This window comes from Mesoplodon bidens (assembly GCF_964165515.1).
Source record: "Mesoplodon bidens genome assembly, chromosome: 6".
Lineage (NCBI taxonomy): Eukaryota > Metazoa > Chordata > Mammalia > Artiodactyla > Ziphiidae > Mesoplodon > Mesoplodon bidens.
The window spans coordinates 13,830,327-13,846,632 of record NC_138162.1 but is presented as its reverse complement, the minus strand read 5'-3'; the positions used below and the strand labels follow the sequence as shown (position 1 = coordinate 13,846,632).

Here is a 16,306-nt window from a genome sequence, read left to right as displayed (position 1 = left end):
TTGCTCAATGGATGCACCCCACTTTAGGAAGTCTGTGCCCTGTGGTGTCCAGGAGGAGCACTCAGACGACTGAACGTAGTATGGGGAGCGGGGCATTCCCCTGAGGGTGGGACAATCAGGAATGGAACCCTCTATTCTTGGTATAGGGAAGGCAGCTCATCATACATCCTTGCCATGGAAAGTGGCCCACGGTGAAAGTTGCATCTCCCTAATCACTGAAAATTTATTCAGAGGGGGCACCATAGTATAGGCAGAGTTTCCCAAAGTGTGGTCCTGGACCAAGAGCATCAGCATTAACTGGGAACGTGTGACAAATGCAAATTCTCTGGCTCCACCCCAGAACCACTGAGTTTAAAAATCTGGGGGTGGACCCAGCACTCTGTTATTATTATTATTATTTTTTTTGCGGTACGCGGGCCTCTCACTGCCGTGGCCTCTCCCATCGCGGAGCACAGGCTCCGGACGCACAGGCTCGGCGGCCATGGCTCAGGGGCCCAGCCACTCCGTGGCACGTGGGATCCTCCCGGACCGGGGCACGAACCCACGTCCCCTGCATCGGCAGGCGGACCCCCAACCACTGCGCCACCAGGCAAGCCCTGTTATTTTTTTTTAATTAATTAATTTTTTTGGCCGTGCCACGCGGCTTGTGGGATCTTAGTTCCCTGACCAGGGATCAAACCCGGGTCCCTGGCAGCGGAAGCTCAGACTCCTAATCACTGGACCGCCAGGAAATTCCCCTAGCACTCTGTTTCAACAAGCCCTCAGCCTGGTTCAGGTGAGTGGCAGTTTGCAGACCTCTGGAGTGGAGGGAAGGGCGAAGCCTGGATTCCAGTTCTGAGCCTCAGTCATCTCTGTAAACAGGGACCATGCTTAAGGCAGGGGCCTTCTGTCAGGGAAGTGAGATTAGTGTGGGACTCACGCCCGCACATGGTGGGTGCTCAGCCATCCCTCACCCAGTCATCCATCAAAGCAACCACTGAGGGTCAAGTGTGACCTGACACTGCTCTGTGATAGGCCCAGAATCAATCATGTACCCCAAGACTCCTGACTCTGTCAAGGAGGGGAAGTAAGACAAAGTTACAGGAAACCTGATTAGAAAGATTTGGGGGGGACCTGCATGCCCAATTTAGGATTTTTAATTTAATCTTATTATTTTATTTCATTATTTCCTTTTTAAGAAATTGAAGTATAGCTGATTTACAATGTTGTGTTAATTACTGCTGTGCAGCAAAGTGCTCAGTTTATATATATATATATATATATATATATATATATATATAATTTTTCATATTCTTTTCCATTATGGTTTATCACAGGATATTGAATATAGTTTCCTGTGCTATACAGTAGAATTTTTATTTTAAATGTTTCTATTACTTATCTACAACAAAGCAACCAGATGCTGTGATTCCAGTGGCCCCTGGGGTCACTTGATCTCTTCTCTCCAGGCCACCTCCCAGTCCCTGCCAGGGCCGTGGAGGAGCAGCTACAGAGCATCGGGGACACCCGCCACCCCCCTCCCGCTGACCTTGACATTGCGCAGGTGGAAGGCAGCCTCGGGGAGGCCCTCTTATCAGGCACTGAGGCCCTGGCTGCCTGCAGAAGGCCTGGCACAGTTCAGGAAAAGGCGCCTGGGAGAGCAGAACCGCGTGTTTGGAATGCTGGAGCTGCTCAATGCATTCCATATGGCTGCGGGTGCTGGCGGCCTGGCCCGACCCAGGGGACCGAGGGAGGGGGACGGACTCTGGCAATCAGCCGCTCCCCCATTAGGCCCTTGCCAGCCCCTCCCTGCAGGAAGGCACATTTATTTGTGCTCATTTACTGTCTGTCTCCTTTCTGCCCTGTGCTGGGATGTTGAGCACTGATTGTCAAGACTAGCCCAGTGCCAGGAACATAGATGTTGGGAGGATTTGATGAGTGAACACCTAGTAAACAACTTACTGGTAGAAGGCTTTAGGGATTCTTCCTCTTAAATAAGCCCAGCACACAAGCCCCCAGAGCACTCAGCTTCAGCTAACATTCCTGGGAATCTTCTGTGTGTCTGGACCTCACATGTGTCACCCAGCTGCCCCTCGTAACCCCACCAGTTGAGAACTGTGTCACCCAGCTTTGCCCATGAGGGCAGTTGGGCTCAGAGCTGGTGATGTGACTTGCCCAAGGTCTCACAGCCAGCAGGGTAAGGATCTGAAAGCAGGTTAAAGGATTCCAGGTCCGGTGCCCTTTCTGTCCAAGCTCCGGAGGGAGGGAAGTCCCGCTGAAGCTTTTTTCTTTTTTTGACACATTGTCTTATTTTATTCAAATAGCAGTCTGCTCACACATGGTCCAAGAACACCCAAATAACAAAGCAAAGACTGGTCTTCAAACATTACAGCCAATGATGTCACGCTTGCCTATGATCTCGCCAACACAAAACCACATCCACACCTCAGTGGCCACCAAACCATTCAGTAGAGCTTCCTTAACTGTAAGCTGTTTGAAGCTACAAGTGTGAGCACTACTGATAATTGTTTGCAAGCTCTGAATAGCTGTAGGGATCTCAGCAGGAGTTGGAGGGACCAGCTCAACCTTGGCATTGTGCCAAAATGTGGCCAATTGAGGCTTCCAGTAAGTCACAGCAGTGCTGACCAGCGCTGGGGCCTTCTCCGCGAGGTTACAGACAAACTGGGCCATGGTTCTAGGATGGAAAGCCCGTCACGCTGACTCCGCTGAAGCTTTAATCTACCCTGACTTCCCGGGGTTTGTCCTCACTCAGATTCCAGAGTTCCTCAGACTCGTAAAGTAAGGAACTGACCCGTTAAGAAAACAAGGCACAGAAACCTCCAGCAACCTTAAAAATTTTCCCCCCAGTTTTACTGATGTATAAATAACAAACTTGTCAGAAGTTCTGAGCTTTCAGGTTTACGGGAGAACAATTGCCTTAAAGAGGAGTCTGTGATGTTCATGTTGTGTTTATGTAATAGCTCTAGAGGCCTGATGGCTTGATTAATAGGCTCTTTGGGTAAAACCGTGGAAGTCCTCCAATCAAAATTAGGAACTCAATAAAGAATAGGACCCAATACTATTATTCTTGATCTGAAAGTTTTAGCCATTGCCGTAATGGGAAGCAAGGAGGTGACTTAGGAAAAAGACTATACCACTTCCTAAGGATTCTGCAATTGGAGATTATATTAAATATCTTATTTTACTGAATACTCATAGCACCTCAACAAGATACATAGTTATTTTATGTATTAGCATTGTTTCCATTTTTTTCCTTATAAGGGAATCGAAGTTCATAGATAATAAGTAGCTTGCTTATGTTTCTCCATCAAATGATCCTTGTGGCTCCAGAGTGTTGCTGCTATTTGTAAAGGAATCAAAATTATGCTGATTTAAACAGGATTTGTTTGTCCATCTTGAAAACCAGTCACATTAACTGAAAAAGCTACCAGAATAAATAAGAGAATTCAGCAAGGTGACTGGATATAAAAGGCAGTCACGGGCTTCCCTGGTGGCGCAGTGGTTGAGAGTCCGCCTGCCGATGCAGGGGACGCGGGTTCGTGCCCCGGTCCGGGAAGATCCCACGTGCCGCAGAGCGGCTGGGCCCGTGAGCCATGGCCGCTGAGCCTGTGCGTCCGGAGCCTGCGCTCCGCAAGGGGAGAGGCCACAACAGTGAGAGGCCCGCATAACGCAAAAAAAAAAAAAAAAAAAAAAAAAAAAAAAAAAAAAAAAAAAAAAAAAAAAAGGCAGTCACCATCCTATACATCTGTACCACCCTACATACTAACATAACCAATTAGAAAGCATAAGTTTAAAAAATTTCGGTCATAACATACCAATAACTAACCTTAACAAGAAATGTGAAAGACTGATAAGAAGACAGCTACACATCTTTACTGAGAAACAGGAAAAGATAAATAAATGAAGCTTCCTTCCTACTGTGGTCTTGGATAGGAAAACTGGATGTTGTAAAGATGTCAACTTTTCTCAAGGTAATTGGCAAGTTTAATGAGACGCCCATAAAAATCTCTGAAATATTTTTTATCATGTTTGTTCCATCTGCAAGAATAAAAAGTCAAAAAATGTTGAAAAATACAAGTAATAAAAAAAAAGGGTTAATTTGATGTGTGGAGGAAACCAACACCTGTCATGTCACATTTTAAAACATACTCTGAAAATTTAGTAATCAAAAATAGCATGGTAAGGACATAAGAAATGGTAATGGATCAGAAGAACAAAAATAGCCCGGAAACAGTCCTTATCATTTACAGGCTTCAGTGTGTAAGAAAGGTGGTGACCAAATCACCAGGTAAAGGAAGAATGATTCAACCTCAAGGCTAAGACAATTGGCCAGCCATCTGGAAAAGAATTAAGTCAGTCTCATCTCTCACTTTATATCAAATAAATTTCTGATGGAGAAAGAGTTAAAATATGAGTCCATAAAACTTAGAAGAAAATCTAAATAATACTTTTTAACTTAAAAAAAACTTTTTTAACCTTGTATTTGGGAATAATTTGACTCACATAAAGTTGCAAAAATAGTACAGAATTCTTGTGTACCCCATCACATAGTTTTCCCTAATCATAACCTCTTACATAACCATAGTGCATTTTCATAACCAAGGAATTGAAGCCAGTATGATGCTATCAAGAAACTACAGGGCTTCCCTGGTGGCGCAGTGGTTGAGAGTCTGCCTGCCGATGCAGGGGACACGGGTTCGTGCCCTGGTCCGGGAGGATCCCACATGCCGTGAAGCGGCTGGGCCCGTGAGCCATGGCCGTTGAGCCTGCGCGTCCGGAGCCTGTGCTCCGCAACGGGAGAGGCCACAACAGTGAGAGGCCCACATACCGTGAAAAAAAAAAAAAAGAAAAAAGAAACTAAAGATCTGGCACATATATGTAATGGAATATTACTCAGCCATAAAAAGAAATGAAATTGAGTTATCTGTAGTGAGGTGGATGGACCTAGAGTCTGTCCTACAGAGTGAAGTAAGTCAGAAAGAGAAAAACAAATACTGTATGCTAACACATATATAGACAATCTAAAAAAAAAAAAAAAAGGTTCTGAAGAACCTAGGGGCAGGACAGGAATAAAGATGCAGACGTAGAGAATGGACTTGAGGACACAGGGAGGGGGAAGGGTAAGCGGAGACGAAGTGAGAGAGTGGCACTGACATATATACACTACCAAATGTAAAATAGACAGCTAGTGGGAAGCAGCTGCATGGCACAGGGAGATAAGCTTGGTGCTTTGTGACCACCTAGAGGGGTGGGATACGGAGGGTGGGAGGGAGACGCAAGAGGGAGGGGATATGGGGATATATGTATACATATAGCTGATTCACTTTGTTATACAGCAGCGACTAATACAACGATGCAAAGCAATTATACTCCAATAAAGATGTTAAAAAAAAAAAAAAAAGAAACTACAGAACTGGGACTTCCCTGGTGGTCTAGTGGTTAAGAATCCGCCTTCCAATGCAGGGGACACGGGTTCCCCTGGTCGGGGAGCTAAGATCCCACATGCCGCAACTAAGACCCAGGGCAGCCAAAACAAATAAAATAAATTAAAAATAAAAAAGAAACTAGGGCTTCCCTGGTGGCGCAGTGGTTGAGAGTCCGCCTGCCGATGCAGGGGACACGGGTTCGTGCCCCGATCCCAGAAGATCCCACATGCCGCGGAGCGGCTGGGCCCGCGAGCCATGGCCGCGGAGCCTGTGTGTCCGGAGCCTGTGCTCCGCAACGGGAGAGGCCACAGCAGTGAGAGGCCCGCGTACCGCAAAAAAAAAAAAAAAAAAAAAAAAAAAAAAGAAACTACAGACCTTATTTGAATGGGGACATTTTAAACAATAAGAAATACCACTCCCTTTGAAAAATTAAAATCTTTAGTGTATTAAAAAATCATAAAAGAAATCAGAAAGGCAAATAACAAAGTGAGAAAAGTACTTGCAATAAGTGTGACCGATGAATAGTAATTACCATGCTTCGTGATAAGTTAATAAGAAAAATACTAACACATATATAGAAATTTGGACACAGGGCATGTGTAGACAATTCACATAAAATGAAATGCAGATGGTTACTAACCATGTGAAACAGGTTCATCCTTCCTAGATACCAAAGGCAACTGTGTTAAATTTAAAATGCCATTTCTCATCTAGTAAATTAACAAATATTTTAAAAATATAGCAATACTTAGTGAGATGAGATATATACTTCAATACACTACTTGGGAAAGTTTAAATTAGTACGTCATTTCTGCAAAACATTTTTCAATATGTATCAAGAGCCTTAAAATTGTTCACATCTTCGATCCAGGCATAGCACTTCTAAACACCTCTCCTCTGGCTGTGATCAGAGGTAACACCAAAGACTTGTCAAGACTGTTCATCATAGGGACTTCCCTGGTGGTGCAGTGGTTAAGAATCCACCTGCCAATGCAGGGGACACGGGTTCGAGCCCGGGTCCTGGATGGTCCCACATGTCACGGAGCAACTAAGCCCGTGCGCCACAACTACTGAGCCTGCGCTTTAGAGCCCGCGAGCCACGACTACTGAAGACCGCGCACCTAGAGCCCGTGCTCCACAACAAAAGCCACAGCAAAGAGAAGCCCACGCACCACAAGGAGGAGTAGCCCCCGCTCGCCGCAACTAGAGAAAGTCCATGCACAGCAATGAAGATCCAACGCAGCCAAAAATAAATAAATAAATAAATAAATAAATTTTTAAAAAAGATGATTCGTCGCAGTGGGTAAAAGCTGAATTATCTGACAGTTAGGGGATGGTTACATTACTTCTGTCTCTTCCACATAATGGAATATAACACTGTCATGACAATATGCTTTCATAGATTTTTAATGGCATGGAAAAATGTTAATAATAATATGAAATGGAAAATGAAAGATAAAGATTGGTATATGTATATGATACCAATTTTGAGGACTGTGAGTGTGTGTGTATGTATCTGGTATATATAGCTATATATCTATATCTGGCAAGAAATACACCACCATGTTAATAGTAATTATCTCTGAGTAGTGGGATACTCTTCTGTATTTCTCCCTTCTTTTTAAAAATAATGAGCAGGGCTTCCCTGGTGGCACAGTGGTTTAGAGTCCGCCTGCCGATGCAGGGGACGCGGGTTCGTGCCCTGGTTCGGGAAGATCCCACATGCCGCGGAGCAGCTGGGCCCGTGAACCATGGCCGCTGAGCCTGCGCATCCGGAGCCTGTGCTCCGCAATGGGAGAGGCCACAACAGTGAGAGGTCCACATACCGCAAAAAAATAAATAAATAAAATAAAAAAATAAAAAAATAAAAATAATGAGCAGTTATTGCTTTAATATTATTATTTTAATGGCTTTATTGAAATATAATTTACTTATCATAAAATGCACCCTACCTTTATATTATTTTAAATGATTATGTATTTTGTTCATTTAAAAACAAATTTATATTTTTTAATTTTTATTTATTTACTTATTTGTTTGTTTGTTTGTTTTTTTATTTATTGGCTGCAACGGCGGCATGAGGGAGTGGACCTGGGCCCCCTGCAGTGGAAGCACAGAGTCCTAACCACTGGACCACCAGGGAATTCCCTAACAAATTTATATTTGGAAAATAGAACAGTATTTAAAACTAAAAACAAGTCTTCTAGACTGCAACTGTATCAGTTAGGGTTCCACCAAAGAAAGAGAAAAAAATATATAAATGCCATTGAATTGTACACTTTAAATGGGTGAATTGTATGGTATGTGCGTTATATCTTAATTATAACTTCCTAAAGCTGTTACTAAAAAATTCCTGGCTCTGCCTCTCACCAGATGTGTGACCTTGAAAAGTGACCTCACCTCCTTCAGCCTCAGTTTCTTCATCTGTTAAATGGGGATGATGACAACAGTGACCTCATGAATTGTTGGGATGTTTTGCTGAGAAGACACAGTAAGTCCTTGGTAAATACTAACAATAGCGATTGTTTACTGAGGAGGGCTCCCCAGTGCCTGGCTCGGGGCTGGGCACTTATGTTCATGACCTCACTTTGTCCTCTGACCCCTCCTACGCCGATTGTACAGCGGAGGAGACCGAGGCTGAGGGCTCCAGCAGACAGGCAGCATCGAAACCCGGGTGTTCTAGAGGCCGGCACCTGAGTTCTAACCACAGGGCAATCCTGGTTTTCGTGTCGTGTTGCCTTTCCATACGTGTTGGTGCTTTCATTACTGGGACCCACTGCAACAGGAGATGTCAGCTGCACACCTGGAAGCTTCATCCACCTCCCTCCCTCTTTCCAAATGGATTCTCTCCTTTTCTCTGGCTTAGAATACTTTCCAAGGTAGAAAGCGCTCCAGAGAAATGCCACCCACGAACTGGTGACTTCCTCCGGTCCCTGAGCAGGTCAGGCCTTGGGGAGGAAGACTCAGACTCAGCTTTGCCCCCTCCTCGCTTGGAGAGACCTCTGAGCCTCGGGCTCGTCACAGAAAACGTGCAGATTATGATAGTATTTCCTTGCCAGGGATGTTGCAAGGCTGACTTATGCTCCCTGAGAGGCCCCAGCACCAGGGTGTCAGCTCCTCCTGAGATCCCCGTTGGCAGGGACAGGGCAGGCCTGGGGCTGGCCCCCACCCAGCAAGCCTCAGAGTTAGCTATGTGGAGCCAGCGAGTACAGCTGCTAAAAATAGAAGTCACATCTAGCAGGGACATGGGTTGGCCCAGAGGCAGGGCTCAGCTCAGGCAGATGGGAGTGGCGAGGGGGGGCCAGGACACTCGTCCACCACCAAGGCCCCTCACCTGCAGTGTGTGCATGTGTGTGTGTGTGTGTGTGTGTGTTGGGGGTGTGTGATTCCCTTACTCAGTTAAGGCCCCATCCCCAGCTACAACAGAGGGGTGGAGACTGATCCTTCATCAGGACGACGAGAAAAGTCCTCTAGGGATTTTCAGTAGACATATAATGTGAGCTACACATGTAATTGTCAATTTCCTAATACAAACATTAAAAAAAGATCAGGGGAAATTACTTTTAATAAATTGTATTTAATCTAAAGTAATGAAATGTTGATCATTTCAACATGTCATCAATATAAAAATATTAAGGAAATCAATGAAATTCTCTTTTTCATACTAAGTCTTCAAAATATGGTACGTAGGGCTTCCCTGGTGGCGCAGTGGTTAAGAATCCGCCTGCCAGTGCAGGGGACATGGGTTCGAGCCCTGGTCCAGGAAGATCCCACATGCCGCGGAGCAACTAATCCCGTGCACCACAACTACTGAGCCTGCGCTCTAGAGCCCACGAGCCACAACTACCGAGCACGTGTGCCACAACTACTGAAGCCCACGCGCCTAGAGCCTGTGCTCTGCAACAAGAGAAGCCACCGCAATGAGAAGCCTGCACACCACAACAAAAGAGTAGACCCCCCGTGCTCTGCAACTAGAGAAAGCCCGCACACAGCAACGAAGACCCAATGCAGCCAAAAATAAAGAAAGAAATAAATTCATTAAAAAAAATATGGTATGTATTTTAGGACTCATGGCTCATCTCAATTTGGAGTGGTCACGTCAAGTGCCGTATTAGTTTTCAACCACTGCTGTAACACATTAACACTTAGTGCTTTGAAACAGCATGGATTTATTATCTTACAGTCTGGAGGTTAGAAAGTTGGAAATGAGTCTCAGGGGGCTAAAATCAAGATGTTGGCAGGGCTGTGTTCGTCCTGGAGACTCCCGGGGAGAATTCGTTCCTTGTCTTCTCCAGCCCGCCTTCCATCCGTCCATCCGTCCAGCCACCCACCCACCCACCCACCCATCCATGCATCCCTTCCTCCATCTCCAAAGTGCATAGCTTCTCTTGTCACATCTTCTCTCCTTCTGCTTTACCTGTCACTTTGCCTTCTCTGACTCTGACCCTTGACTCCCTCTTACAGGACCCTTATGATGATATTGGGCCTGCCCAAATAATCCAGGATAACCCCCCATCTCAAGATCCTTAATCACATCTGCAAAGTCCCTTTTGCCATGTAAAGTAGCATACTCACAGACCCGAGGATTAGGGTGTAGACACCTTTGGAGAGCGTTATTCAGCTGGCCACACACACTTTACAGGCACGCGTGTCAGCGGCTGCTGAACTGGACAGTATTGCTCTAGGGAAGTAAGGGGGAAAAATCTAGTTAGAGCTTCTACCTTCCCCCTCCTGCTCAGTCACTAAGCCCCTGTGGGATCTCAGGCAAGTCAACTCACGTCCCTGATTGTCCATAATTACCTTGCGTGTAAAGTGAGGTTGACAGTAACCCAAGCTTGGGAAAATGCAACAAGCTAGGAGGCACATCCATGCTTATTTAACTGTAAAATAGGGGGCAGTGCAATTGGCAGGTTGGAGGGGCTGCTGCCCTGTGGTAGGAGAATTGAATACCAGGAGGGTTCTCAGAGGCCATTGGGTTCTCGGCTGCCCCATTTTACAGATGGGAAAACTGAGGCCCAGAGTAGAGAAGAGGCTTGCCAGAGGTCCCCAGTGAGTGGGTAGCTGAGCCAGGGAGGGGATCCAGTGGGAAAACTGTTCCCTGCCACATCACACTGCCTATCCGTCTGAGTTTCCTCACTTATAAAACGCAAATAGTGATGGCATATTATCAGGGCTGTTGTGAAGATCAAAGGACCTCCTAGGTGTGAATGTGCTCTGTGAACAGCTAAAGGGTTGTGTAAAAGAAGGTCACGATGACACCTGGGCACAGGTGTTTATGGTCTCCCTCTAGGGCGAAGGCTGGCTTCACCCTCTACCTCCCTGGCCTGCAGTGCCCTGGGCACCTTGTGTCAGTCCTCTCTTTCCATCTTTTCCCTTTCCCACTTCTAGAACCAAGTCTCGGAGCCTCAGGAGGCAGGCCTTCCCCTGGTTGACAAGGGGCCCTTAGCCCTTTCCTGAAAAGTGACCTCCTCTGGGCTTGGCCCTCCCTAACCTCTGCTCCTCCTGTGGGGACCGTGTTCTGGTCGGGGCAGGGGCCAGGTAAGCGCTCTTCCAGGCCTGGGTGGAGGAGCCTGGGTCCCCTGCTGGCTGGCTGTGCAAACCTGGGCACGTTCCTTGGCCTCCCTGTGCCCATCTGCACAGTGGGTGACAGGGGTTAGACCAGAGATGCTCACAGCCCCCTGAGACCTAAGATTCTGGGGATCCCTTCACTGTCTTCACAGAAGCCCAAAGACAAACTATTCCTGATTCAAACTCTCACCTGCACCGGTGGGCAGGGCCGGCGGGCGGGCGGGAGCCAGGGCGAGCGGCAGTAGAGCAGGAACGCAGGGTGGCCTCCATCTGTGTCAGGCTCTACCACCCTGCCAGCCTTCCAGCTCCACCCCGGACCTTGGGCAGAGGGCAGAGCTGTCCTGCGGAGCCACAAAGAGGCCTCTGGGCCGGAAGGAACGGGTGCCGGCATCAGTGAGTGGTGAGGCTCTGAAAACACCTGACTGCAATGCAAAAAGGAACTCTCTGGATCTTAACAACCCAACGCACGGTTTAGGCAGGTTCCATGCCAGAGGGAGGAAGGGGTGCATGTTCCCTCCTCCTCAAGTCCTGATGCTGCTGGGCTTTTCAGAAACACCCGCAGAGGTGCACAGCACCCAGCCTGTGGAAGATCTGTTCGTGATTGTCTCCTAAGTGCCAGCTCTGTGCTGTGTCTCGCGACCCAGAGTGAAGTCCAAGTGTCATTTTCTACGTGAGGTCACTGAGGCCCCACAAGGGTAAGGAGCTGGCCTCTGGTGGGTCAGTGATCGGAGACACAGCCAGCGCTAGTGGGAAGAGAGCTGTATGGCCTTGACTCATGGCTCCTCAGTGGGCTGGAGCCTGCGGGTTAAGACCTTGATAATAATTGTAGCAGGAATACTACATGCCGCTCACACTAGGGGCTCCGTCTAAATCCCTGCCATGTGTTGGCTTGCTTCATTCCCACACATCCCTACAAGGTAGGAATTTATCATCACCTTTTTACACTTGGGGAAATGGAGGCACAGAGAAGTTAAAGAACTTGCCCAAGCACACACAGCTACTAAGTGACAGAGCTGGGACTTGAACTGGACTATTGGACTCCAACACCTGTTCTTGACCAAATGCAAGTGCGAGGCTGGGGGGAGACAGTCTGAAGTGATCTGCACGCCCTGACCAGGGCATGCTGCTCACGTGCCGTGGGGAAGAGGGCCTCCTTCGGTCTGACGCTTTGCGCCCAGAATCCCACATGGTCAGCACTGTATCTTTCCCCACCCACCTGTCCACTATGCAGATGGGAACGTGAGCTCAGATTTGCCTTTGTGTGGGTTTTTTGTTGTTGTTGTTTTGCTGCACCATGCAGCATGTGGCATCTTCCCTGACCAGGGATCGAACCCATGCCCCCTGCATTGGGAGCGCGGAGTCTTAACCACTGGACCTCCAGGGAAGTCCTGGGAACGTGAGCTCAGAGATGGCAGGTGACTGGCCCAAGGTCCCACAGCAAGAGTACAGAGTCCCTGGCAGGCTGAACACCGGACACTCAATGGTCTAGGGGGTTGGGAGCGCACTCATACCCCCATCCCGCCCCCAGGAGACATCCGAGGGGCAGGCAGTTTCCCAGGGGGCACAGTAGCAGCAGAGAGGACCTTTTCTCCCACCCCCTCAGTCCCAGACACCCGTGTCCCTGGTGGATTCCACTCCGTTGCTGGCCCCGGGATTTCTCCCCAGATGGAGCTGTGCTTGTGAGAGGGAGCGGGGATAGAAATCAGTTGTTTCCATAGAGAGAACCTTCAATATTGAAATCAACAAGTTAGTGGGTACAGCCCAAGGGCAGGGGTGTGTGGCAGCGGACCCAGGTCCTAAGAGGCTCTGCCTCTAGGCACCTGGCTGCCCCGAGGGAGTTGCTCTTCTCTGAGCTCCTGCTTTTCATCTGTACAAAGCAAACAGGGGCCCTACTGCTGGAAGAATGGATCCAACTGCCCAGAGGGCGGCAGGAGGGTGAGAGCAACAGGCGGGGAGGGACGATGGCTCAGCTGACCTCCTCCCACCAGAGAGGAATCACAGGCCATCATAGCCGAGCCACTGACCTGCTGGGTGACCTTCACCTCCCTGCCTTACCAGGATTGGCTGGGACAGCTATGATGACGTTCACACCATACACCCCGGATTTTCTACAGAGGAAATGCCTTGAGACAGGTGGGAGTTGAGGAAAGGACCTGAAAAGGAAGAAATGTCATCAGCCAGATGACTGTAATATCCCAGCCTCTCTGGAATGGTCCCCAAACTCTGTGCCATATGAATGTGCTTTGCTTAATCGAACACAAGTTCCAGATGCCAAGGCAGCAAATGAGATCCAGCTCCTGGCAAAGGCTCAGGGGCCCACCAGCAGCTGCCCTGATTTCGTCCTTCCCCTTCCCCGTGGCCTGTGTCAATCCTACCCAAGAGGTCCCGCCAGGTGGAGTGCTCCAGGCAGGCACATCTCCCCTGGAGGAGAAGAGCTGGTGGCTGGTCCAGAAGGGACATCACGTCCATCTGACCCTCTCCTGCTCCCCAAAGCACTGGAGAGGACACCACCGTGGGTAAAATCTCTCATTGTGGAGGCAGAGACCTGCCTATTAGCTGTGTAACCTTGGGGAAGTTGCCTGGCCTGAGCTTGTTTCTTCATCTATAAAGTGAGGAAAACAGTGCCTTCCTCCTAGGTTAGTTATCAATATTAAGGGTGGTACTTGCAGGAAATGCAAGTAAAGTATGTGCTCAATAAGCTGTAGTTCTCATCATAGTTATGCGTGTTTAAAAATGAGCCTGCAGTCTGTGCAGACCTAAAACTGATCTCACTTTTCCGTACCATTTTCACATTATGCTGATCACGTCATGGCCTAAGGGTTTGAATCTGGCATAGACTGATCTGGGTCCAAGTCCTGGCTCCTGGCACTTGTGTGACCTTGGGTGGGTGATTTTTACTCCTCAGAGCCTGGGTTTCCTCCTCTATAAAACAGGGGTGATAGGGCTTCCCTGGTGGCGCAGTGGTTGAGAGTCCACCTGCCGATGCAGGAGACATGGGTTCGTGCCCCAGTCCAGGAAGATCCCACATGCCGCGGAGCAGCTGGGCCCGTGAGCCAGGGCCGCTGAGCCTGCCGTCCGGAGCCTGTGCTCCACAACGGGAGAGGCCACAGCGGTGAGAGGCCCGCGTACCGCAAAAAAAAAAAAAAAAAATGGGGGTGATAATAATCACACCTCCTCTTGGGGTTTTTATGCTAGTTTCATGCAATGATGCTGTGAGCCCTCAGCTCAGTGTCTACTGGTAGGCTCGGCAGTCCATGACTGTTTTGGATTCTTGTTTCTGTTATTATTAGACTGGGACCCCACAGTGTCCAAAACTAGTGGTTTCCACAACCTTGGCATCCTCATAGCAACACTGTGAGGCTAGGATTTTCACTTTCATGCAGAAGTGGAAACCGAGGTTTAGCAAGTCTCTGCTCTGGAGCTCAGTAGGGGAGCAGGGGTCGTTAAGGGGAAGTGGGTCCTGTCTGCTCCACTGGGGTACAGCCGCTTGAAAGCACAGGAAGCATCACTCTCCCCGGCCCAGGTGGGCACAGCGTCCCGCCCACTGGCTTCTGGACCCACGGTCTCTTTCAGACCTACAGAGCAAATCCTCTCCTGAGATCTCCGGGAGCCCTGCCCAGACACCAGATGAAAGGCAGAGAAGAGTCCAGGAGCCCTGCAGTCACGTGACCTCAGACAGGCTGCTCCTCTTGGGGTCTCCGTTTCTCCATCTGAGTGTGAATCACATCCAAAGTGTGAATCCTGATCCACCACTGATTCAGATTGGGCTTGAACACAGTATCTCCCTCTTCTTAGTGTCCGTGGCTTCGCCTATGAACGGGGGCTAACGGAAGAATGGGATAAGGGGGTGTTAAGTGAACAAAGGAGAGCATAAAGCTGTAATTAGTATGATTTAAATGCATTTTTTAAAGTCTGTGTGTGTATGTGCGTGTGTGTGTGTTTGTATCTACTGCTTCAAAAAGACAAAATTTATTTAAATGTTTCTAGTAGTACTCTCTGGACACTGGACTCATGACTGATTTTTACTTCCTTTTGTATATTACCTTTGTAGTTTTCCAGTTTTTCTACCATGAGTATGTGTCTCTTACAATCAGAAATGAACAACTAAAGCCATAAATAGTTGTCCATATGGCTCAGGGTGGTCCGAGGATCACCTGTGGACACCCCCGAGGAGGCCTGTGAGCCGCCGGGTGACAGCAAACGTTCCCTTTGCTGACTGTGCTCACGTGCCCCTCCTGGGCACCATTGGGGTGACGTTGTGGTTCCCACGGGCAGGACCTCTGGCTGGGAGCAGAGGGAACCGTTGCCTCCCAGGGCTTCCCGTGAAGATGTGACCTCATCTTGGCTGAAGACACAAAAGGAACTGAAGATTCCTCATCAATCTAAAAGAAGGAAAGTAACTAGAAGCAAAGACATGGCTTCTAATTCCACTGCCTCCCTTTCTCCCACCTGACATTAGGCAGGGCACCTGGCCTCTCTGGCCTCAGTTTCCCAGTCTCTAAAAGGGGATTACACCATGCTTGCCTCACAAGGGTTTTGTGAGGATCCAATGAAACAGCAGCTTTGCCTGCGTCTTGCCTCCCCTCCTCTTGAATTGTCTGTAAGAGGTGAGACATCAGGTGTTTGGTGCACTTAACATAGGGCTTTGGTGGAAGGTAAATTAGTAACAGTTTCAAATCATCGTCTCATCCTGCTGTTAACAGCCTGAAAGGTCACACGCAGGTTGATTGGGGAACCTCCCACCCAGTGCTGCTACTTTCGGGCGGTTGGGACCACCTTAGATGCCTTCTGTGCTCCAGCCCATCCTGTCTTCCTGCCTTCCTCTCCGCGGTTCCGCCTCCCAGACCTTACCTGAGGGCAAGACTGCATCCCATCTCTGGGTCTTTACTGTCCCTCACACCCCTATCCTCTGCATCTCAAAAATATTTTAAGGGTGAGTTTACAGGCCACCTCTTCCAGGAAGCCCTCCACGCTTCAACCAACGGATCTGAGTTCCTGTGCTGTCTCTGAGCCTCTCTTATCTATCAGTTTCAATGAGCTACTTATATACCTGTTTCACCCACTGCACTAAGAGTTTCTTGAGTGTAGGCTGCACATCTTACCGTTCCCCACGCCCTAGGGGCCAGCACAGTAGGTCTCAATAAAGCTTTACCGAAAGACTGGCTGCAGCTCACAGTGTCTGAAGAGAGTATGTGTCCTTTCCCATCAGATATAAGCGATGAAAGGCACAGAGTGATATTTGTCCCTAGTAGTGCTTGTCCCACAAATCGCTTGTTAGCTTAGTGAGTAGGGATGATTTTTTGTTGTTTTTT

The 16,306-nt window shown here is 48.3% G+C and overlaps 1 protein-coding gene across 1 annotated transcript; it reads right to left on the bottom strand.

Moving 5' to 3' along the window:
• Positions 1-2,021: 2,021 nt before the first annotated feature.
• Positions 2,022-2,670, bottom strand: LOC308618469 (ATP synthase subunit g, mitochondrial-like; the record flags this gene model as incomplete). Its single annotated transcript, XM_081236337.1, has 1 exon — positions 2,022-2,670. One exon carries the CDS (start codon positions 2,668-2,670, stop codon positions 2,359-2,361), a length of 312 nt encoding a protein of 103 aa, XP_081092463.1. The 3' UTR covers positions 2,022-2,358.
• Positions 2,671-16,306: the final 13,636 nt, after the last annotated feature.